This window comes from Arachis stenosperma, chromosome 4 (genome assembly GCF_014773155.1).
Source record: "Arachis stenosperma cultivar V10309 chromosome 4, arast.V10309.gnm1.PFL2, whole genome shotgun sequence".
In the NCBI taxonomy this organism is placed as follows: domain Eukaryota; kingdom Viridiplantae; phylum Streptophyta; class Magnoliopsida; order Fabales; family Fabaceae; genus Arachis; species Arachis stenosperma.
The window spans coordinates 4,577,698-4,602,742 of NC_080380.1; the positions used below are offsets into that span (position 1 = coordinate 4,577,698).

General features: G+C 32.4%; 3 protein-coding genes across 3 annotated transcripts; 2 read left to right on the forward strand and 1 right to left on the reverse strand.

Moving 5' to 3' along the window:
- Nucleotides 1-679: 679 nt before the first annotated feature.
- Nucleotides 680-1,935, reverse strand: LOC130976843 (S-adenosylmethionine decarboxylase proenzyme 4-like). Its single transcript, XM_057901779.1, has one exon. The coding sequence runs from the start codon at nt 1,914-1,916 to the stop codon at nt 882-884; it is 1,035 nt and encodes a 344-aa protein (XP_057757762.1). The 5' UTR covers nt 1,917-1,935; the 3' UTR covers nt 680-881.
- A 5,222-nt stretch (nt 1,936-7,157) lies between these two features.
- LOC130974434 (uncharacterized) lies at nt 7,158-9,647 on the forward strand. The gene has a single exon (XM_057899321.1). The coding sequence runs from the start codon at nt 7,158-7,160 to the stop codon at nt 9,645-9,647; it is 2,490 nt and encodes an 829-aa protein (XP_057755304.1).
- A 9,956-nt stretch (nt 9,648-19,603) lies between these two features.
- On the forward strand, nt 19,604-20,856 carry LOC130974435 (protein MAIN-LIKE 2-like). Its single transcript, XM_057899322.1, has 3 exons — nt 19,604-19,675; nt 20,220-20,507; nt 20,617-20,856. The coding sequence occupies exons 1-3, from the start codon at nt 19,604-19,606 to the stop codon at nt 20,854-20,856; spliced, it is 600 nt and encodes a 199-aa protein (XP_057755305.1).
- Nucleotides 20,857-25,045: the final 4,189 nt, after the last annotated feature.

Consider the following 25,045-nt stretch of genomic DNA (forward strand, 5'->3'; position numbering starts at 1 on the left):
ATATTCTGCATTTTTATATTAAATTTTTATTTTTCACTATTATATTGGATATAATATATCCATAAATTAAATAGTCCACTTTTGGAGGTTGATATATCTCTAAAATGTGCCACCACCCCACCAGCTCTTCTTAATTACTATATAAATAAATATGTATATAATGCATGTGCAACTTAGCTTATAAAGTAATGCTGTTATGAAATCCAAATGCGATGACACGGCATCACAGGAAAATAATAGCATTGTTAATTAATTATAATTATTCGTGAAGTAAATTATATGTATAACGACCATGAATAATGTTTTTCTTATTAGCTATTCGAATTTATGATGAATAATGCAAGAATGAATAAGACGAGAGCACTTTTACACCCACTCACTCACTACTACACACACACATCTTCAAAAATCTTAGGCGTGACAACCCTAAGTGGGGTGCATTATGATGATGAATATCATTCAATTCCTCAACCTCCTCCACTCTAACCTCACTAAGCTACCCCTTTAATTCTTTTTTTTTTCCATACCATATCTCTCTAATAAATCAAGGAAAAAAAATATATTAAGGAGATTAATAATAATAGTGACGATGTTATCTTTCATTCATATTTAAACGTGTCACTTATTACATTGAGAAAAACAAGTAACAAAATCCACAAAGCTCAGCTCATCAAGAGTTAGAAATTAAATATAAATAAAATATAACACCATCACCTTAGTTTTCTTTTCTTGCTCTAATTAGCACCTAGGAATTTATCCTGAAAAAAAAAGAAAAAGCTTCCTAGACAAGTCAACGCAACAATATTCATCATCCATAATAACCAATCACATTAGGCCACGTCACCACCCCTATTTTTCTTTCAACTAATTAATCTCTTAAGTTAATTAACCTCTTTCTTTTTCCGGCGAATCGCTGTGAAAGTTTGAAAGACAACGCTACCTGCTTCAGGGAACTCATCCATGGCGCAACTTCTCCGTTTGAACCCCATAGCCTCCACCGCACTCGCCACCGTTCTCCGCAAATCGCCGCCAGCGGAGGTTATCGAAACGGACATGGTACCCGGTCGGAAAATCTGAATGACCTTCCTGAAAACGTGAGGCACGTCTATCTCCATTCCGTTATTGGTGGACCCCACGCACTCGAAACTCGCGTAGCTGTAACCGTCTTCAGGAGTGACGTGGATGGTAGAGTACCACTCCCCATGCATGGAGTTCATGGAGTAACCGCACGGATCGAACGCGAAGTCGCAAATTAGCGCCTCCTGGTTGATCTGATCGATCCCGGTGAACTCCGTCATTTCTTTTCCGGCGGAGTCACCGGTTTTTCCGTCGTTACGAGGACGGAAGAATTTTCGGGCTAGAATCGGGTCAAGATCCGTCATGCAGATCTCCAAGGTGTAGGGCTTGTGAGGTTGTTGGTAATACGTGGCAGTGAACACGTGCCACGCATGTGAGGAGGAGTTAGAGGGCATTATGGAGGCTTTACGGTTATGAAGCGTTGGAGGGAGGGTGTCCTCCAAGTAGGACACCTCGTCCTTAAAGCTTGTGTGAGGGAAAGGTTGTGCGCTTGGGAATATGAAGCTTCCCCTCGTGTAACGGCATGACCTCAGGGTCAACCCTAGTTGGGTGTCAGCATAGAAAATCAATGGTTGAATCGATTTCAGGAGCTGTGTGGTGCCGCATGTTTTGATTATGATCTTCGTTGGGTACACGAAGAGGCTTGATTCCGAGAGGACATAGGCGTCGAAGAAGGAGTTGCCCACAGCGGAAACCACCGTGCATTGCACGGCTTGCAGGGTTTGGTTTATGCATTGATGAAAGTCAAGGTTTCTTAGACCCAAATAATGGAAGGGGTCGTCACCGAAGAAATGGAGCTCCAAACGTTTCTCAAAGCCTTCAAAGCCAGACAGTGCCATTAATAATAATAATAATATAATGGTGTTTTTTTTGAGTGAGAGAATGGATTAAGGGGTGGTTGGGATTTATAGGTGAAAAAAAGAATTAGAGTGAGTGTAGGAACAAGTGAAGGGGTGTTTAGAATACAAGAAAGCATGCGGGTGTTGGAACCAAGAATCATCATTGTAGCCATAATCAACTGAATTATATGCACCAATATTATTTTCTTCTCTTTTTCGTTCAATAAACTTCATTGAATATTTCATAAGTGCAGTCGACTTCACATGAACCGTTAGATAATTTGACTGATTTAACTAAATTTTCATCTAACAATATTTAGCTATCAATTTCACCTGAAGGCTGACTGCAACAGAGTTTCCATCTATTCCATAATTAGCATATTTCTTGTCAATTTGTAATTTTTTTTCATTTATAATTTAGTATTATTTTTTTTAATAATATCCGGAAACCAATGATGTTTCTCTTGTTTGAGAGATAGCAACAGAAAACAGAAATTAATGGACATTGTTGCTTTGTCACAGAAATACCTAGCATCTTCATTCATATATTACTACATTAAGAATAAGAATAACAACAGTGAGTTAGCTTTTTCCGTATTTTCATTTACCCAAATGAGATTATTGAAAGAGGACATACTTACTTAGAACATTAATTGATATTCACAAGCAAAAGACTATTATTAGAGTTTACCTTATATAATAATAATCCAAAGATATTAAAGGTTTGAGGGCGGGGACCATATAAATATTTTAGACAAGGTTAGTTTTAGCTACTAATTAACTAAGAGTATTTACTATATACTGTTGTGTTTTTAGCTTGAAGGGTGTGTGGGGCTAATTTGACTAGAAGAATAATTGGTTGAATTGATGATGGAAAATGCTAAACATAATTGTATCCAAACTTCAAACCATATCATTCACTTCTTTTCACAATCACAAAAAAAATTAAGATTTGGTCACCGTTGAGTGTGCCTTGTTCATTCCAAGAAATTTGATTTCATCACTCAAATTATTCAACGTATTACAACATCTTTGAATGATAATTCTAAAAAAAATAGAAACATAATCATAAACTCCAGCTAACTAGCTAGATATACGTGTCTTATTCTTGTTTTTGCAAGACATCAATTATTTTGAGTTGTGTGTAGAGGTAATATATAAAGCCATTTTAATTAGAGCTACTACATTACTAGGTTACGTTTAAGATGAGAAATTATGTACACACCTCTTTTTATTATGATATAAAATAAATTTTTTATTTTTTCTAACTTTTAAAATTATTTTTAATACCAAAAGTGAAAATTTTTTAAATATATATATATGCACAAAAATAATATATATATAATATTCCTCGTCTAAAATGTCTTCAAACAAAAAGTAAGTTATTGTCGATCTTATAAACAATATAATTGATTATATTGTAATATAAATTATAAAAAAATCGATATTTTTTCATTCAAATAATAGTTAAATTTATTAATATACTGAGTTATTTATAATATAAAAATTATCTAGCTAGAGAGGTTAGCAAAGCAATTAGTAGCCAAAAAGTGAAATTAGAAATAATAAAAAGCCCAATCACTTGGGACTTGTTTGATAATGGTCACTGCATAATGGAAAAGTGAAAAACACCTCTATTGATGGAGACATCTTTGTCTATTTCTAAGAGAACAAGTGCTAAATCATAATTGAAAATAAGAGGAAAGAAAAAACAATTAAATATTGATGGGCATGTTGAAGAACAAATTTAATGCTACAAGGGGAAATTAAAATTAAAATTAAAATTAAAATTAAAATTGAAATAAAATAAAATAAAATCAGGCGTGGCAGAAAAATAATGAGAATATCCTTGAATGAGGGAGCTGAGGCCCGTACGTGAAATGAAAAGCACTACAAATCATTTTTATTCTTCATGCAGTTTCATGTATTAAGGTGGCATTATCATTATTTTACCAAATTGTTTCATGTATTTATCTCAAAGCATGCAAGGACTTGTATGTTAACCATGTCAGCATCCAAATTTAAAAATAAAAGAAAAAAGATTTTCTTTCTCTTTCAAGTAGGGATGGCAACACCATCTGAATCTGCGAATATCCACTCCGCCCCTACTCATTTGGAGTGGGTTTTTAGCGGGGCGATTTTAGGGCAGATGGGGTCAGGTTTAGATACTACTCGTCTCTATCCGTCTCGGTATATATATAATATATAATTTTAATATATAATATATGTAATATATATAAAATAATTAGTAAAATTATTGATAATATTCTTATTTAAAATTTTATTTTAATTTATGTTATATATGTGATGATGGTTATATAAATTTTAAAATTTAATTTTATTTATTAGATTTTAATAATTAGAGACAGGTAGGGATGAGACAGGTACCTACGAGAGTGGGTTAGAGTTCAACTATTGAATAAAACAAAAATCCGTTCCTATCCGCCCGTTAACTCCCCTAATTCCAAGTAATGATTAGTCTTAAAAAGCTTGGGTTATAAATTAAAAATTAATTTGTATGTATTATTCGTATAAAAGAATTTTATACAAATAACTAATCTTATATATATTGTCAATCACATCAATAAAAAAATTATTATTTAAATGCACTAATTTAATTAAATAATTATATAATATTATATTATCAGTATATTAAAATTAATTTCAATATCATTCATTATGCTACCCATCAAGTTGTTCAATGATATTTATTATATGTATAAATAATAATTATGGTTCATTATGTAATTTTAATGTGTTTCTGAGAAAACATGAGGTGAAATACAGTAACTTTAATTTCTAGTAAGTAGTACACATTGTGGGACATAAAGTAGATTTGGATGATAATGTATGTTTCATATAGAAGTAACAGTAACTTTGAAGTAAAAGGGAGTAATTAGTGGTTTCATGGTCTTTTAGAGCAAGTTTTGGTAGCAAGTCTATGCCGACATCTTAAACTAACTCCTTCATCATATTGTTGCTCTCCTTCACTTTCAATTTACGAGTATTCTCAACATTAATAATTAATATATATGATATTATCAACATTACACTTACACATGCTTAGCTTCAATTCCTCTCTCAATTAGTATAAGAAGGCATACAGCCACATACATATATATATGTACAATAATGTGTGCTGAACCAAACAAAAAATGCCAAAGAATGAAGGTTAGTACGTGTGATAAAACTTGAATTAATTCCTTTTTATTATGTATTGTGAGAGACTCTTGATATAAGTTACCTACAAGGTAATTATGTTTAGTAAGTATTTTAGACAAAAAATATTAATTAATCATATTATATATTATACACAAAAAATTTGTTATTTATATAAAATATATAGTAAAAATATGTGAAAATCGATTGTAAATATATACAAATTAAAATAGTAATTGATTTGACAGTTATTTTTAGTTGATTTACCTAAATTCTTTTTATTTTAGCGTTTTCTTAATGACGAAGTAGGTGGAAACAGATCAGATTAGCTCAGGCTTTATTTTTAACAAGTTTGGTCTGTCGTATAGTTAATTAGTTTGAGTTTGACTTGCAGCTTGCTATAAGTTTTTTTTAAAGTATTAAATTTGGTCTATTATTCAGTCTGGTCTGATTTGAAGCCTGTTAAAAGGTTTGATAATTTTTTTTACAAAAATAAAAATATTATTTAATAAAAAAATTATTTTTTAAAAATATATTTATATGTAATATGACATATTTAATATTTATAAAAAAATTTAAACTTTAAAGTATTTAAAAAATATACAAAACTATTTATAATTAAATATAATAAAGGTAAAATATCTCATAATTCTGTCAATAATAAAAAAATTATTTATATATGTAATTATATATTAACAGGCCAGGCAGGCCTGACAGGTCAATAAGACTAATTAGTGAGCCTGAATCTGGCCTATTAACGTAATAAGGCTTTTATAAGAATTTGAGTATGTGCCTATTTTATAATAAGACAGGCCAAGTCAAGCCAAATATAAGCCAAGCTGCAAACCTATGAGAAACGCACACTGCATAAGTACCTCCTAATCAGCATACTAAATAAAATTAATAGATGTCATTATAGTAAAATGGTCACATTTAGCCAACGGGTAATTACTCAAAACGAACAATAACTCAAATGGTATAATGTTTTTATACTCACTTGAGGTCGCGAGTTTAAATCTCACTTTTAATTTAAAAAAAAAATAGTGACATCTAAATAAATAATTTTAAAATAATAATATTTTAGTAATAAATTTTAAAAATAGTGACACATTGGTAGAAGGCAATATAAATTTCTTTAAATATAAATTTTTTTTGATGCATTATGAGTGTAGAACAATTTTATACATGCATTTAATTACGTAACGCTATATCAATAAAAATATTTTTTTATATTAATTACGTGAATAATTATTTAAAAAATAGATATAATTATATGACTGTGTAAAACGTTTTATATTATCGTTGAATAAAAATTAAACTCATATAAAAACTGGGTGGCTGGGATATATATAGTAAAAAAGTAAATGGTAAATAATAATGGAAGGAAGAAGTGAATGCAATGATGAAAAAATGTGAGTTCAGAATGAAGATTTTGCAGTTTGATGCAAAATGGTATGGCGTCATCAATAAATGTTATTGTTGTGGCTGGCATCCACCATTATCATGCACGCGCACCCACCAAACTCACTCTCTTCAAGCAATGCAATTTATTCTTCAACCACACACCAAAATATATATTCTCATTGCAATATACAGTCACTATTAATAGGGCAATTTACATAAATAAATAAAGTGGGAGAATTATTTACGTAAATGTGCAAATCTGTTTGTTGTTACGATTTTGTGCAAAAATGAATATTATGTAAACCGTGGCAACCCACCACGGTTTCAAAACAAACATAAACCGTGGGAGGTCACCACGGATTATGAAGAAATTGGTTTGCATGTAAACCGTGGGAGGTCACCACGGTTTACGTAGGAAAATGGTTGTTCATAAACCGTGGGGAGTCACCACGGTTTATGTAGGTTAAAAAAACGTGGTGGCTTGCCACGGTTTATTCTGACGGAAAATCTATATATATGTGGGTGATTCAAGCACCGGAAGAGATCATTCTCACAATGGCTAGTGAGGAAGAGAGCTTTCTTGCTCTGGTGCATTGCTCTGGAAAAATTAAAAAAAGCAAAAGCCATGGTGTGAAGTTCACCGACAGAGAACCACTAAGTATGTTTATTAGTTCGTCTATGAGTTTGTCGGAGTTGAAGAACAGCATCTTGGAGAAGCTTGGCGTGTTGGGTTCCAAGTGGGTGAAGAAACTATTCTACAAGATTCCAATGGCGGTTGTCTCGACCGGTGTTCAGTACGAAACCTTTGCGGTTAAGTCTGATGAAGATATTAGGGTTCTCTTCTACTGTGTAAGGAGTTTTCCGGAGATCAGAATCCATGAGTTGTTTGCGAAGTTGGAGGTTGGTGTCGATAGTTCTGGGGCATCCGCTCCAGTTCCTTGCGTAGCATCCGCTGGTGGTGCATCTAGTTCGATGCCTCCGGTCAGACCGCATCTTCCGCCGGTTCAATCTCCTTCTTTTGCGGCTGACTTACAACAAACGGAGGTTGTTGGTTCTGTCCCCTTGGAGCATGCAGCAGTCATTGAGCCTCCCAACGTCGTGGGCACCGGTGGTGGCCTCGTGCCTTATGTCGAAGACTTTGGTGGACCTGATCATATAGAGAATGCAATGCGTGACGATGAATCTGAAGAGGAGCCTGTTGATATCGATGGTGACAGCGACGAAAACACAGGCGGCGATCCAGATGCGCAACATCGGCCTTCAAGTTCTGGTTCTCATCAATACCCTCCACACTTCTCGACACTAAACTTGGAAGCTCTTGGTCAACAGGAAGACAGTGGTAACAGAGTGGGTAGATCTTCTACAGAATTTGAGATTGGGCAATCTTTCCAGAGTAAAGATGAAGCTGTGCTCAGTGTGAAGGACTATAGCATCCGGCGAGGTGTTGAGTACAGAGTCATCGAATCGGATCATTTGAAGTATCATGGAAAATGCAAGGAATTCGGCAAGGGTTGCACTTGGTTGATTCGTGTAGCGCTTCGTGCACGGAAGGGAACTTGGGAGGTTAGGAGGTACAACGGGCCACACACGTGCCTCGCAACTTCTATTTCAAGTGATCACCGTCAGCTGGATTATAACGTTATATGTGCGAGGATTCTTCCTATGGTTAGGGCGGATGTTGCGGTTACGGTAAAGGTACTTCAACAAGCGACAGAAGCTGATTACGGTTTCAGGCCTAGTTACAGGAAGGTCTGGTTGGCTAAGCAGAAGGCTGTGGTAGAAATATATGGAGATTGGGAAGAGTCTTACGCGGAACTGCCCCGTTGGATGCTAGGGATCCAGGCAACAATGCCGGGAACAATCACGGTGCTGAAGACGTCTCCGGTTCAGATTGGTGGTGCTGTAGATGAGTCGAGGGTGTACTTTCACCGACTTTTCTGGACATTTCCACCCTGTATCGAGGCTTTCCGGCATTGCAAGCCACTCGTCAGTATTGATGGTACCCACTTGTATGGGAAGTATGGAGGGACGCTCCTGTTGGCTATAGCTCAGGATGGAAACTCGAACATCCTCCCGATAGCATTCGCCCTTGTAGAGGGGGAAAATGCAGAGTCGTGGTCATTCTTCTTGTCAAACCTACGAGAGCATGTGACTCCTCAGGAGGGTATCCTTGTTATCTCAGACAGGCATAATGGGATCAAGGCGGCCCTTGAGGCACCTGAGAATGGATGGCTGCCTCCTCGTGCATTCCGGGCCTACTGTATAAGGCATGTGACCGCCAATTTCGCCCTAACGTTCAAAGGTAAGGACTCAAGGAGGTTACTGGTCAATGCTGCCTACGCCAAGACTGAGGGTGAGTTTTACTACTGGTTCGACATCATGCGGACTGAGAATCCAGCAATGTGTGACTGGGCCAACCGTATGGAGTATGACAAATGGACCCAACATGAGGATGCTGGTCGACGGTTCGGGCACATGACCACAAACATCAGTGAATGTGTGAACTCCGTGCTAAAGGGAACTCGCAACCTCCCTGTCACATCATTGGTTAAGTCAACCTACGGGAGGCTTGCTCAGCTATTTGTAGTCCGGGGACAGACAGCAGAGGCACAACTCGGAGCCGGCCATGAATTCTGTCAGGCATTGGTCAAGGCTATAGATCGGAACCTTAGAGACTCCAGGTGCTTTACTGTGACCTTATACGACAGGCATCAACTAGAGTACACCGTGGCAGAGACAACACCAACGGGGACGTTCTCTCTTGGTAGCTATAGAGTTTTCCTTAAAGATCACCGATGCGACTGTGGGCACTTCCAGGCGCTGCATTATCCATGTTGCCACGCCATTGCCTGTTGCGCCTACTCCCGGCTAAACTGGGCGTCATATGTTCATGAGGTGTATCGTATGACTGAGGTGTTCAACGTTTACAATCATGGGTTTCTCCCACCTATTCCTGAAGGCCTGTGGCCTCCATATGGTGGCCCAACTGTTATTCCTGATCCTAATCTGCGGCGTGCAAAGGAAGGTCGTCCAAAGTCAACCAGGATCCGAGGAAGCATGGATCAGTCTCAACATAATCAGCCGAAGCGTTGTGGGTTATGCCGTCAGCCTGGGCATATGCGAAGGAACTGTCAGCAGCGATCACAAACTGGTGGAGGGGATGCTTAGATCTCATGTTGTGTAACGCTCGTCTATGCTGTTTTATTTGTTTCTTGCTCTAAGTAATGTTAGTAATGCGTCGTTGGTTAAATATGTCACTTTCAACGTGTTTCATCAACAACGAAATCTTAGTGTAATAACCTCCTTTTAAATTATCAGTTTCATTAAACCTCTTTCTATATCTTTAATAATGTGCATTATAATGTAAACCATACATGAACACATGGTGATCTAACAATCATGCATATTACATAAACACTAACAGTAAATGTGCACAACTGTTAGTGTTTATGTATTTCAGACTTACTGTTAAATAATATTTATCTTTTGACTATGTAGTGCGTGCCTGATTCAGAGTATTTCATGTGTTCGTGTATGGTTTATATTATAATGGACATTGTGAGAATGATCTCTTCTGGTGCTTGAATCACCCACATATATATAGATTTTCACCACGTTTTTTTAACCTACATAAACCGTGGTGACTCCCCACGGTTTATGAACAACCATTTTCCTACGTAAACCGTGGTGACCTCCCACGGTTTACATGCAAACCAATTTCTTCATAATCCGTGGTGACCTCCCACGGTTTATGTTTGTTTTGAAATCGTGGTGGGTTGCCACGATTTACATAATATTCATTTTTGCACAAAATCGTAACAACAAACAGATTTGCACATTTACGTAAATAATTCTCCCACTATATTTATTTATGTAAATTGCCCCCTATTAATATATCCATCAAAATAATATATATATTGGTCAACCTACTTTGCTTCAAATGTCTCATTCAATAAAACTACCCATCTTCGATACAATTTCAAGAGACAAGATCAATATATGTTTAAAAAAATACGTTAAACATTTGAAATATTCAAGTAGTAATAATAATATTATAGTATAATTACTCTATTAATCCTTATAATTTTATTAAATTTTTAATTAAATTTTTATATTTTTTAATTAAAATTTTATATTATTTTTAATTTTGTAATTAGATTATTTATATAAAAAATATTCAAATTAACAAAATATTTTTTTTCTAAAATATATACACTAGATTTAGTTAGATTTTGAATGATGAATATTTTTAATTTGTAAAAAAATATTTAGTTAATTCTAATATTTTTTATGTTGGGAATGACTTAATTATAAAAACAATTCTGTTAGGTAGTAGACATTGGAAATTGTGAACAATGTAAACAATGGGCTACATCCTAAGTTCATTAAACATTTTGGTTTCTCATAGTATTTCCCAACTCAGTAGGCCAAAAACTAATCCGCTGGCGATACTGAGCTTCATTTAAGGATTTACCGTTGACCAATGAATTGTTCCATGCACAAGACAAAATTCGAATTCTCAAATTCACTGAACATGAATAAACCTAATTAATTCAAAATTTGAATTTTAAAATTAAAAACAACTTTTTTTTTTAATTTATTATTTACGTTATTCAGGAAAAACGTTATTCTTTTATACTTTATTTATAAAAAATAATATAAAGACTCAATTAAAAAATATATAAAAAAATAATTATAAATTTAATAAAATTATAAAAAACAAACAAATAATTAAACTTAATATTAATTGAGAGGTGCACCTTAATTAATCCTAAAGTTATATGACTACCCCACTAAAAGTAGCATCACCTTTCTAAACTCTGTAGAAGGCAAGGCTAACTTTCTTGATATCATTCTCCAACCAAGGCAAGGCTCAATTGATAGTAGAAATAGAAGTAGAAGAAGTAATAATAATGGAAAGCCCAAAAAGCCATGATTGGTCCCACTAAATGTGTCCCAACTTGATAGCACAAAAGGGACCCCATCTTTGTTTGAAGTGGTAATGAATGAGATTTATTTGATTTGAGGGACATTGAGTCCCCACTCACCCCCCCCCCCCCCCCCCCCTACCTTAAGGAAGGACCAAGCCCCCCTTAGCCGCCATACTCACTTCCTTGCATGCGCATACATTCCCTTCACACTAGTCAATTACTCATATCACGTCCAAATCTTTTATGTAACAATTAACACTCTAAAAGGTTCTCAACTTGGCTAATTTTTTTTTTATATGAGATTGACATGTGAGTTATACTAAATTATGGAATATTGGAGAGATACACACAATTATGATGGTTTTTAATTTTTTGTTTTAGTAGAAAAAAATTGGACTGTCTGATTTCATTGCAGAGAAAGACACAAATCGAACCTATGATTTTTTGAAATTAGACTCAAAGTTTTTTGTTAGTACACAAATCGGACCCAAAATTTTTTAAAATCAGACCCAAAATTTTCTGTCAGTATAAAAATCGGACCCAAAATTTTCTGTCAGTATACAAATCGGACCTAGAATTTTCAGTACCTCCAATCGAACGGTCCAATTTATTTTGCACAATCCTCATACCCTGATAAAACATCATATACCTTCAGAATTCTGCTATACATCAATCTTCTCTCCATATTAAAATTAAAAATTTCTCTCAACTTCTCATATATTCCATTAGCTTATTTATTTTAATTATCATTTTTATGCAAGAACATTTTTATATAAACAATACCAATTCCTATATATATTATGCTAAGTATAAGTACATACTATACTTAGCATAAATATAGTGTGTATTTTAAAAACATTTTAAGTTATTTACTTAGCATATATATATATATACTAAAAATTAATTATTAAAATAATCTCATATAAATTAAATATTAGAATATAAAATATACATAAAAATTGTATGAAATATAAATTAATATTTTTGCATAAATGATGTGTGTATGTATATATATAATAGTTAATTTAGTAACTAATTTGATATATTTTCATAATATTTTTGTATAAATTATGAGAGTGAGGGTATAAATTTGAAGTAAGTGAATATATTTTGGAGTATATGAAAAAAGATTTTGAATAATAATTATTACGTGGTAGCTAGAGTATTAATTTTAAGTGTGCAGTGTACTAATGAATGAGGTTCTCATAGAAGTGAGACTGCACCATACACAATTTGGCAAATTGCTTCAAGAGGAGCCCACTACGCTGCAACTCAAAATTTGGAAAGATTTTGATTTAGTGCATGCCCCATGAACACTATCAAAGAACCCATGAAAAACTCGTTGGATCCATCATTTCATTTTCTTTCTTTCTTTCTTTTTTTCTTTTGAAAAAGATACATGCATATGAAATTAAAGTTTTTTATTTTATTTTATTTATTACTTTTTTTTTCTGCGGTATTTTTTAATATGATAAAATAAAGACTATTTTATTGTATATCTGAATTTTTTTAAATATTTACAATAATTAATGAATTGCTACATACATAAAATATTATACAAATTTCTACCATATAATCTTAATTTCTAAACCCAATTATTAGACCTTTCTAAATAAGTAAAATACAATAGAAAAGGTTCGATTCAAAACGAACAAATTCAAATTTAATTGAAAAGAATTTTTTTGATTTTCTAAGAATGGATTAAGACAAACAAAAATTTACGATTAAATTCACATATGTTTGATTAAAAGAAAATTTTTTTCTTTGAGAATAATAAAAAAAGAGTGTAAACTCATTATACTCTTATCGATCCATTTGATTATTGTTTTTGGACAAAATAAAGTATTAAAGTATTATAAATACAAAAATATCTTTATTTAATACCAAATTTATTTTAATTATTTTCTTATATATTGTTTCGTATTTTATATCTTAAATAATGTATTAAATACAACTTGAAGTTCAAAACGATTTTTTTTCCGTCATTTTTTAAGACATAAATGAAAAAATCACTTACTAGGTGCAAGGAAATGGATTATCTCCAATTTTTTTAATACTTGACAAAATTTATCTCTCACTTTTGATTCTATAAGTGGACTAAAAATAAATAAAAAAGAAAATAATAAATAATTAAATTAAACACTGCACATCATCTAATTTTTTTTCCACTCAAAATAATCCACTGTCATAGGTGCAACCCTACTTTTTAGTGTCTATAGACTTTTATTAATGGTGAATGCTATGGTGCCTAAGTTATGATGTCTAACTTACTAAAAAAAACAAAGAAATAATATTTAATAAATTTTAACTATTTTATTTTTATTTTATACATTTTATTTTTTACCTATAAAAACAAATTAAACAATTTAAGCACAACAATAAAAGACACCATAAAATTCACCTTCATTAATTTAATTAGTAGCTTATGGTTACAACTTAATCACGTTTGATAGATAATGCTTCTTATTATTATTATTCCTTTTTCTCATAGAGAGTTTCATATAATCCTTTGCTAAAAAACATCATGTCCATCAGTGCAAAGATGTTTAACAGTACTTTAATCTCGTGCACTCAGCGTTATCGGCTATTGGAGGAAATTAAATTAAATAAATGATCCAAAAAAAAAAAAAATTTAAACAATAATCCCTTTTGCATTTGTTCCAATCTTTTATTTCATTGTGCCCCCACCCAGGTGTTAGTTAAGTATAGGACTAGAATATAACAATTGTTATCATAAGAGACTAGCTAGGTATATTAAATGAAAAATGTTAGATGATCGATAATCATCAAAATTTATTATTTTTTATTATTAATTAATTATTAATATTTAAAAATATAAATTAAAATATATTATTAAATTAATAAATTAATAATTAGACTGATAATTAAAAATAATAAATTCTAATAACCTAATATTTTTTATACTAAACTGGATTGGTTTTCTTAATAACAATAAAGAAAAGACAAATTTCACAAGAGATCTTTTGAGTGACCTTTAGCATGACAGACCAAAGAATAATTAGTAGTTAATTTTTTTTCAAAAGAAAAATGAAATTATTAAAGATGACATGGTAATCTAGAACTACAAAAGGATGGTTACCAACAAGAATCATTCTTTCATAGGTGTGATGAGATTTTTTTTAGACAAACAAGACATGCATGTTCTAAGCTTTTAACTGGTCAATCTCTAAAAAAAGATTGCAAATAATTAGAGACACAAATAAATCGGATTATTTTAGTTCTACTATGGTAATGGTTAATGTGTGTAAGACCTCGAGCCCTGCCAATGGCAGAGGCAAAATCTATCTCGAGGAGAATATATATATATATATATATATATATATATATATATATAATTTCTGAGACCAATAATTTTTATTATTATTTAATTAATATAAATATTAAATCTTTTTAATAAATAAATTTTATTAATTTATATATATAAATTTTTTAAAAAATATGAATATAAATTGTATTAATTTATGTATACAAAATTTTAATAAATATAAATATAAATTATATATTTTTTGAGTTTAAAATATGTATAAATATAAATATAAATTATTATTAGTTAAATATTAAGTAATAATATTTATTGATAATTTGTTTTACTCATATATATATATATATATATATATATATATATATATGAGAAATAATTTTCCTATATTGTTTCAATACTACTTATATATTTGAGTGTATATTAGATTTTAATGTGATTTTCATTATTCAAATAGTATCATGCATATCACTTTGTATATTTAATTTTATTCATTTATTTGTGTGCCAATGCAAAATATTAAATAAGGTGACGATTTTATGTGAAAAATAAATATAAATTATTATAAAAAATTAAAAGATAATTATTTAAATAAAATAATTAGAATAAATATTTATTCAAATATAGCAATTGAAAATTGGTTAGGTGCTTATTCTATTTATATTTTATGAAAATCATAGAATTTCTACTGTATTATTTTTTACAAATACATATAAATTGTGAATTTTTTCTTACAATTTATGAACATACAAGTTAATATACACATAAACCGTGAAACTTCTTTCACAATTTATGAAAAGAAAACGATGTGCATAAAATGTGAAATTCCTTCAACGATTTATAATAAATTAATTGAATACATAAACCGTTTTATCCTAACTATAGTTTATGAAGAGTTACAATTCTATATATACTAACCGAAGCCAAATATTTAGAAGAGTGTCATTTTATAATGATTAGTGAGGAAGAGAATTTTTTATTGCTAGTGCATTACTCTAAAAAAAATCATAAAAATAAGAAAAGAGGCCAGGGTGCGAATAGTGGCGGATCCAAAAATTTTAGAAGATGGGCCAAACTAAATATAAAATAAATTAAATATAATATAACAAAAAATTAACAAAATATAATTTATAGTATATAGATCAAAATTAATATATAAAAATCAACATTTAACTATATACTTTAGGATTTTGGTATTTTTAAATTTGTTCTGCGATATTTCATATAACTAAAATATTAATTTACCATCCAAAATAAATTTTAAAACATTCTCTTTTTTAACATATACAATTATATAATTTACAAAAAATTCGTCTTTCACCTTCTTTTAAAGTCTTATTTTAATAATTGTTATTATTTAAAAAGTCTATTCAATTGTTATTGTTGTCATAAAAAGAAAACAAAAAAAAATTTATAGTTATTATTTTTTTACATTAATCCAAACCTATTTTTTTAATAACTTTTCAATTATTTATATATTTATACACTTTCATGGTTTTTTAAATCTATTTGTTAATTTCTACTAATATATTATAATAAACATTATAATTTATACATATTAAGTTATTAACATATAAATTTTTTTAGTATATAATATACTAAAATATATTTAATCTATAATATATATATATATATATATTAATTATATAATAATAATAAACTAATAATATTAATTTTTTTTAAAAAAATTGGGAGGACCATGGCCACCTTAGGCCCCCTTGAATCTGTCTCTGAGTGCGAAGTTCACGGATAAAAAATTTTTGAGGGTGTAAAGTTTACTGACAAAGAACCCTTGAGATATTTCAGACCAAGTGGATTAAAAAATTATTTTATAAGATCTCTATTATTATAGTTGTATCAACTAGTGTAAAAGACAAGCTAAACTTAGATAACACCATAAAAAGATGCTTGATGTCAACTGCGAATCCAACAAAAAGCAATAATTAAACAATTTACGTCTCGATCACGCAATCTGTCTAAAGAACGACGTGTTGATACCACTCTTTGCTCCCTAACATTGAAGGTCGGTAGATATGTCGTCCACTTACAATTTTCGTTGTAAGCATTGCATGAAAAAGGATAGTACATTAAAATAAACATGTAACACGCAAAAAACTGTAATCAATACCTGGAGGCAAGCGAAAATTCAAATGTGTCAAAACTACTTGGGCTCAGCGTAGAGAACTGTCAAAAAATTTAGGACTGTAGTAGTTGAAGGAGTCAGGCTAAGTTAATGACATTTCTATTGGACACTCGACACATGTATCTATACAACCAGGCTAGTGCAGCTGAATTTCCAGCTGTATTTTCCCAATCCGTCAAGTCTCGCCACAAACGAAAACATCGAAGATGAACTCGGTTCCCATTTTTGTCACCAAAAAGTTGAGTAGACAGTAATATCATAATGTAAGCACGTGCATATATACGCACTGTCTCCTCACTCGTATCGGCTGAGAGAACCTGAAACCTCTCATGGAACCATGTGAAGTGGACCATCATCTGTTTGACTTTATTCAGTAACGGTAGCTTGCTGAATAATTCTTGAAACTACTTCCACGCTGGTCTTCTGTCAGGAATGAACTAGTCAAAGTTAGTGAGGCACCCACTAACGGCCACTCCATCAATAAGAAACCCCATTTAATATACCACGTCTTGCAACGTGATGGTGCATTCTCTGAACGGCATGTGGAAGGTGTGCGTCTCAGGACACCACCTCTCAATAAATGCGCTCAGCAGAGGTTCATCCCTTTAGAACTAATGACTGTTCAATCTAACAAAGTGATACAAGTCCACAGTTTTTACTTTTTAAATAAGGTCTAATTCGATCATGTAGAGACATATTATGTTGTCTGATCTCCTAACACTATAAATACACCTAGTCGGCTGCATCATGTAAAACAAAATAATATGGTTCTAATCAAATATTATCGGATAAATCAGTAAACTATTTATTATTTATAAATTAAATAACCGACAGATAAAAGTCTAACACAATAGTAACATAAAAAATTAATTCGAAACTAATCAAATTTTAACATACAAATCTCTACCATATAAATTATTTATAAATTAAAAAAAAGTCACAGATAAAAGTCTAACACATAGTTAACAAAAAAAATCAATTCGGTTCTAATCAAATTTTAATAGATAAATCATTAAACTCTAAATTATTTATAAATTAAATGATTGACAGATAAAATTCTAACGCATTAATTAATAAAAAACTTTATTCGATGCTAATCAAATTTTAATATACAAATCACTACATTATAAATTATTTATAAATTAAACAAAGCACAGATAACATTGTAACACATAAATTAACAAAAAATTAATTTGATACTAATAAAATTTTAACATATAAATCAGTTAATGCTTATTTAATTTTTTATAAATTAAAAAATTTTACAAAAAAAAGACTAATATATAAGTTAACAAAAAAATTAACATGTTATACCAATCAGATTTTAATATATAGCTCACCAACATCTTTAAATTATGTATAAAAATATCCTAACTACACATCAAAGTTACATATAATATGAACGAAAAAATAATTAACACCTAAAAAAAACAACACATAAAGAATTAACCTCTTTATTAATACTTCCAGCCATGTGAACAACGTTGTTCAATTGTTATAAACAATTTTGATTTTTCTTGATCCCACCCTGCCAAAATATCGCTGTCGTCAGATTCTCTCCCAAATTCTTTCAATCCCAAATTTCTAACTGCTTTAATATCCAACAATGCAATTTGTCATTTGATCTCGTACATGATATATTTACCTAACTCCTCCTAAATCTTGGAAGAAATTTTACGATTTATATATAAATTTTTGTTATTTATAAATTAAAAAAAATCCACATTTTATGTATATATTTTTGTCTTCGTAAATTGTGAAAAAGATTTCATCATTTATATGTATTTATAAAAAATGACAAAAATTTTACTATCTACATAAAATATAAATAAGACAAGTACTTAACCAATTTTTAATTATTGTATATTTATATTTGAATAAATATTTGTTCTAATTATTTTATTTAAGTAGATAGTCCAAAACTAAAATTTGAAATGAAATTATATCTATGCTACAAAATCTATGTTGATTGCTCCACGCAAGCATCATGTTCTGTTGTCTTATACTTTTTGCCGTACAATACAAGGATGCTGTACAGTAGAGTACACAGACCACAGTACTAGGGAACATCTAAAGCAATCCAAATCGTGTCATCTTTCATCACCCAACTATATATTGTTTTTCTTTAATAAATAATTTAAATATTTTATTTATGAATATAAAAAATTTATAATATATTTATTAATTTTTATTTTATTTATTTATTTTATTTATCATATAAACGAATTAATATTATTTATATCTTGTTTATATTATAAATAAGATATATGAAATTTGTAAAAATACACATATTTCGTTTAGGGTAAAAAACCTAAATAAACCAATGGGAGATCTTTATTACCCAAATCAGTCAAAACAAAAATTTTTTCAACAATCCACCAACGAGCAAATATATATAATTCGAATCAAGTTGATTCGAACTGCAAATGCAAGTAAATCGAAACAACATGATTCGAATTACCATTGGGATGAGTTGCATGTAATTCAAATCAAGTAGATTCGAATTAGTAAAGGCTAAATCGAATTGAGTCGTTTCGAATTAGTAGGCAAACGTGACTCAAGGGAGTTCGAATCATATGGATTCGAATTATTCATTGTTGGTTTCTAAAGGTAGTTCAAATTAACTTGATTCGAATTACTAGTAAGTTGCCTATATAAGGAGTTCGAACCAAGCTCATTCGATTCAGTTTCACTTCCTCATACCCCACCAAATCCCAGAGAAAACGACGCAGAATCTGTTTGACAAAGACTCAAGAGGCAGATTAACGCGATGGGGGACGATCCGGGAAGGCTGTATCGTTTGGATGGAGTCGCTCACATCGCCGGGGTGATCAACGACGAGGTTAGTGGTTTTTAATAGTGGTATATGTTTAGTGGTTTTTAATAGTGGTATATGTTTAGTGGTTTTTAATAGTCGTATATGTACAGTGGTTTTCGTATATGTATTTTAGTGGTTTATTAAAGTGGTATTGCTAGTGGTTTACATAAGTGGTTTTGCATGCTGTTTAACATAGTGGTTTTCTATGTGAACTTGTTGATGGTTTTTATTAGCGGTTTACGTAGGTGGTTATGGTAATTGTTAATTTGAGTGGTTTTGTTGATGGTTTTTGTTAGCGGTTTACGTAGGTGATTATGGTAATTGTTAATTTGAGTGGTTTTGTTGATGGTTTTTGTTAGCAGTTTACGTAGGTGGTTATGGTAGTTGCTAATTAAAGTATAGGGTTTTTTAAGTGTAAAATATAATTACAATTTCAGCCCATATTATTAAAAAACTTCAGTTCATGAATGTGTACATCACGAAGTTGCTAAAATACTACTTGTGAATGGATGCAGATTTAAGACTAGTTTTTAATTTTTTCTAATCATGCGGTCCTTTTATTTCGCAGCCCCAGCGCTGCATATCGAGTATGCGGCGGCAGCAGGAAATGCGACTGGATGAGCGGTACGTTCCGTACTTGCAGATGGCCGGATTATACCATCTTGCGAGATTGAACGACATATGGTTCCGATTAGACGAGCCACTTGTGAGTGCATTCGTCGAGCGGTGGCGTCCGGAGACGCACACTTTCCATATGCCGTTCGGAGAGTGCACGATCACACTTCAGGACGTATCATACCATTTGGGGTTGCCAATGGACGGACATTACGTGAGTGGCTGCCTTACGGATTTCCATGTATACATACAGGGTGGTCGGCCAGCTTGGCAGTGGTTCCAGGAGTTGTTTAGTGTGTAACCCCTCGAGCCAAATTCAAAAGTTCGCAGTGAACTGCAGCTGGTTCCAGGAGACCTTCGGAGAGTGCCCTGAGTGGGCCGACGAGGAGACAGTTAGGCGCTTTGCCCGTGTTTATATCATGATGTTGTTTGGCACCCAGCTTTTTGCCGACAAGTCCGGCAATCGTATTCACATCAGATGGCTACCGTACGTGGTTAGGCTTGAAGAGATGGGTGGCTACAGTTGGGGTCGGCGGCGCTTGCATGGCTATACCGGTGTATGTGCCGAGTGGCCAACAAACATGTCGTGAAGTTAGCTGGGCCGTTACAGTTACTTCAGTCCTGGATATTTTGGCGTTTTCCTAGATTTCGGCCTCATGGGTTTGATTCGTTTAGCTGGCCCCTGGCATCCAGGTACGACTATGTCATTATATTATGTTTAATTATTCTATGAATTTAAGTTATCGCCTATAATTGTTATTCTACCTCGTTACATTAATGATTTACTTCATAAATTAACGTCCTTTTCAGGTGGTCAGGTTACAATCCTGGCGTTAGCGAGAAGGGACCTCGGGTTCAAATGACCCGGCTGAGGATCGACATGTTACAACCTAGGGATGTGAGTATGCTAAGGTCCCATGTTTAGTCAATTTAATTTTAGACATACCTAAATAGATCTTCTAATGTATTGGGGATTCTTTTTTCAGTTTATCTGGATGCCATATAGCACACCAGAGGTCGTTCAGGTGGTCCATCCGGAGGTGCTGGAGCCTCGTCATATGGCTTTATGGCGTTCCGTCACCTCGTTGATATATTTTGCCGTGGTTGAGTGGCACCAGGTTGATCGGGTGTTACCACAGTTTGGAGGAGTACATGCTTGCCCCCGTCCCGCCCTGAACATCGACTTTTTGATGTCGAAGGACGGTAGAGGAGGTGATCGTTGGTTTCCGTCCCAGTTACAGCACTGTCATCATCACTGGGAGACACGTGCGCAGCACGTCCTTCGTTTTGACGTTATGCCAAACCCGGGTCCGTCACATGCCTTCTTGGACTAGTGGCGTCAGCACGGAAAGAGGTTTTTGTCACCGGAGATGTTATTGGGGGATCCTAGAGACATTCCTATTCCAGTTGAGGCTACACATAGGGGTGTTGGAACAGTTCCCGACATGGACATAGTTGACGATGTTCCCGATAGGCGACGGGTTGACAGGAGAGCTCGGGTAGGGACACGGCGTAGCGACCGGGAGTAGAGGTGGCTTGACCATGCTATAGAGGAGGGTGAGCAGGCAGGGAGGGCTCGTGGAGGAGCACGGCGTCGTGGTGGGCGACGGAGAGGGGCTGTAGTGCTCCATATTGGGGGTGATCATCGTGACGATGCCATTGCTGGGGGTGCTGCTCACGGTGGTGTTATACCCGATGCTGGCGGAGCTGCTGGAGAGTTACATTACTCGGTTATGGGACATCCTTCGGGTCATCTTGACGCTGGACTGGGGGAGGGGCCTCTCAGAGATTACTTTGTCGGTGTTTTCGGCGATGATCATACACTACATGAGAGTACACCATGGGTCAGTCCGGACACCATGTATTCAGACTTTCTTGCCGGTGATGGTCTTGATGCCGAGTACGGAGGGGACCACTTCCTTGACGAGATCACTGCCATCATGCAGGAGGATGAGGCTGCTCGTCGAGTTGGTCAGACTTCGGGGTTACAGGCACATTTAGATGTAGATCTGAATGAGCCTCCATCCGTACCTCAGACTGAGCATTTTGCCCTGGGCGGTACACCACCCTCAGCAGCTTGTGCTGGATCACAGTCAGTTGTCGGGCCTTCTTCATCCCGGCCGTTACATATCCAGCCACCCCAGGATGATGAGGAGGATGACATAGAGGATGAGGAGCCGCTGATCCAGAGAGGTTACAGGACACGGATTCCTCGACGTTGCTTCACCGGATCGCACCTTTTTAGATGATTTGTGTTGTCTGCTGTTTGTTATATACTTATGTTTATGTATTTCCGTTATCACTGTTCTATGTACTAGTCATTTACTTTAGCAGATGATGTCTGTATGTTTATTAGTGGTTACATTGTATCAGGCACTATGAGAACTATGTTACTTTGCTTATTTATATTAGTTCCGTTACTTACCTTGCATAATCCGTTAAATTAGAGAATCATTTTCAATGTTTATGCTACGTACTTTTCGAGAGCAACTCACGTTCATCACATATATACACAGGCCTCGAACACACTAATTCGAAACAACCAAAGTTGAACTATATACACATAATTCGAATCAAGTTGATTCGAACTTCCCTTTGACACCAAAAACACATAATTCGAATCAATATAATTCGAATTCCCCTAGGTCACGTTTGCCTACTAGTTCGAATCGACTTGATTCGATTTATGCTTCCTTAATTCGAATCTACTTGATTCGAATTACATGTAGTTTTTCTCAAACGTAATTCGAATCATGTTGTTTCGAATTACTTGCTTTTGGAGTTCGAATCATGTTGATTCGAATGATATATATTTGCACTTTGGTGGATTGCTGAAAAAAATATTGTTTTGGCTGATTTAGGAAATAAAAATCTCTCTTTGGTTTATTTACGTTTTTTACCCTTTCGTTTATGATAAATGAGATATCTGTATTTATAAATTTAAAAATATAATTTTTAAAAATAATAAAATATATTAATAATTTAATTTGAATTAATTTAAAAAATAAAAAATATATTTTGTTATTATTTGGATGATTTTAATTAATTTATATCTTATTTATATTTTAAATTAATAACTTTATTTGTTTGTACTGAACTCTTAAAAATAGAACGTTTCAAATAATATAAAAGATATACGTTTCAATTTTCAAATGATAAGAAAGATGGATGGTTTCAAAATAATAAGGGAGATAAGCAATTTTAACTCACTAGTTAATGGATGACTAGTCATATTACCTAATTTAAAATTGTCAATTTAAAATCAGTATATTATTTTCCTAAAACTAAATTAATGCTCACAAAAATTAAAAATATATAAAATTTTAAATTAATACACTCTTCGTTAGGGGTGTACGCGGATCGGATCTCGCCGAAAATTCGATCCGATCTGCACAATTTTTATCGGATCGGATATGATATATGCGCTTTTTAGTGTCGGATCTGATCCAATCCGATCCGCACATTTTTGCGGATTGGATCCGATATCGGATATATCTACATAATTGAACTTTCTCTTTTTAATCATATTTCTATGGAAAAAAGTTCAATAAAAATATTTTTTTCACACTTTTAAACTTATTTATTCCTAAAATATTTTTAATCAAATTCTTTCTAAATAACAAAAATAAAATAATACAATATATGAATAATAATTACTAACTAAAACATACAAACAAGTAAATATAATACCAAACATATATATTTATTTATTTATTAATTATTATTGTGCGGATCTAGAGATCCGCGAACCAAATACGCGGATGTAGAGCAGATATCCGCAATCCGATCCGCAAAGAGTGCGAATTGGATCCGATCCAATCAATTTGTGGATCGGATCGTATCCGCAATTTTCGGATCAGATGCGAATATTTATTGCGAATCTGTCGATACGATCCGATTCATGAATACTCCTACTCTTCGTCTTAGGCTTTATTCCCTGTTATCCTTCTCATATTCCGAAATAATGCTTGACCGAGATGGCCATCCGGTAGTCTCCGGTAGCCCATACTTACGTTTTATTTTTTTATGTTTTTTATTATTAATTTAAAGGGTAATGTTAGGTAAACAAAAAAAAAATAGCCAGAATTTGTCTTATTTAACATTCATTAATTGTCGCAATAATTAATGAATGCTAAATAAATCAAGTTATGACTGTTTTTGCCTGATTTTCTTTGGTTACCAAATATTTTCGAATTTAAATAGGTTAGTTTCTAGAAAAATAATGTATTAATTTTTAGATGGACATTTTTTAATTACATTGATGTCTATTAATTAATGATTAAAATTGCTTGTCTTTCCTATCATTTTGAAACCGTCTTTTCCTATTATTTGAAACGGTTTGTCTTTTTTATTATTTGAAACATTTTATTTTTAAGAGTTCAGTACAAACAAATAAAGATTGATTTAAAATTTAAAATATAAATTAATTAAAGTTGATATAAATAGTAACAAAATATATCAATTTTTAGTTTTTAAATTGATCCAAATTAAATTATTAATATTTTTTATTATTTTTTAAAATTATATTTTTATACTTACAAGTACACATATCTCGTTTATACTGTAAATAAGATAGGTGTATCTTTTCAAATTCTATATATCTCGTTTACAATATAAACGAGATATAAATAATATTAATTTGTTTACATTGTAAATGAAATATATAAGTAAAATAAAAATTAATAAATATATTACAAATTACCTATATCAATAAATAAAATATTTAAATTATTTATTTTAAAAAAATCCACTATATATATTCCTTCACTAAATTTCATG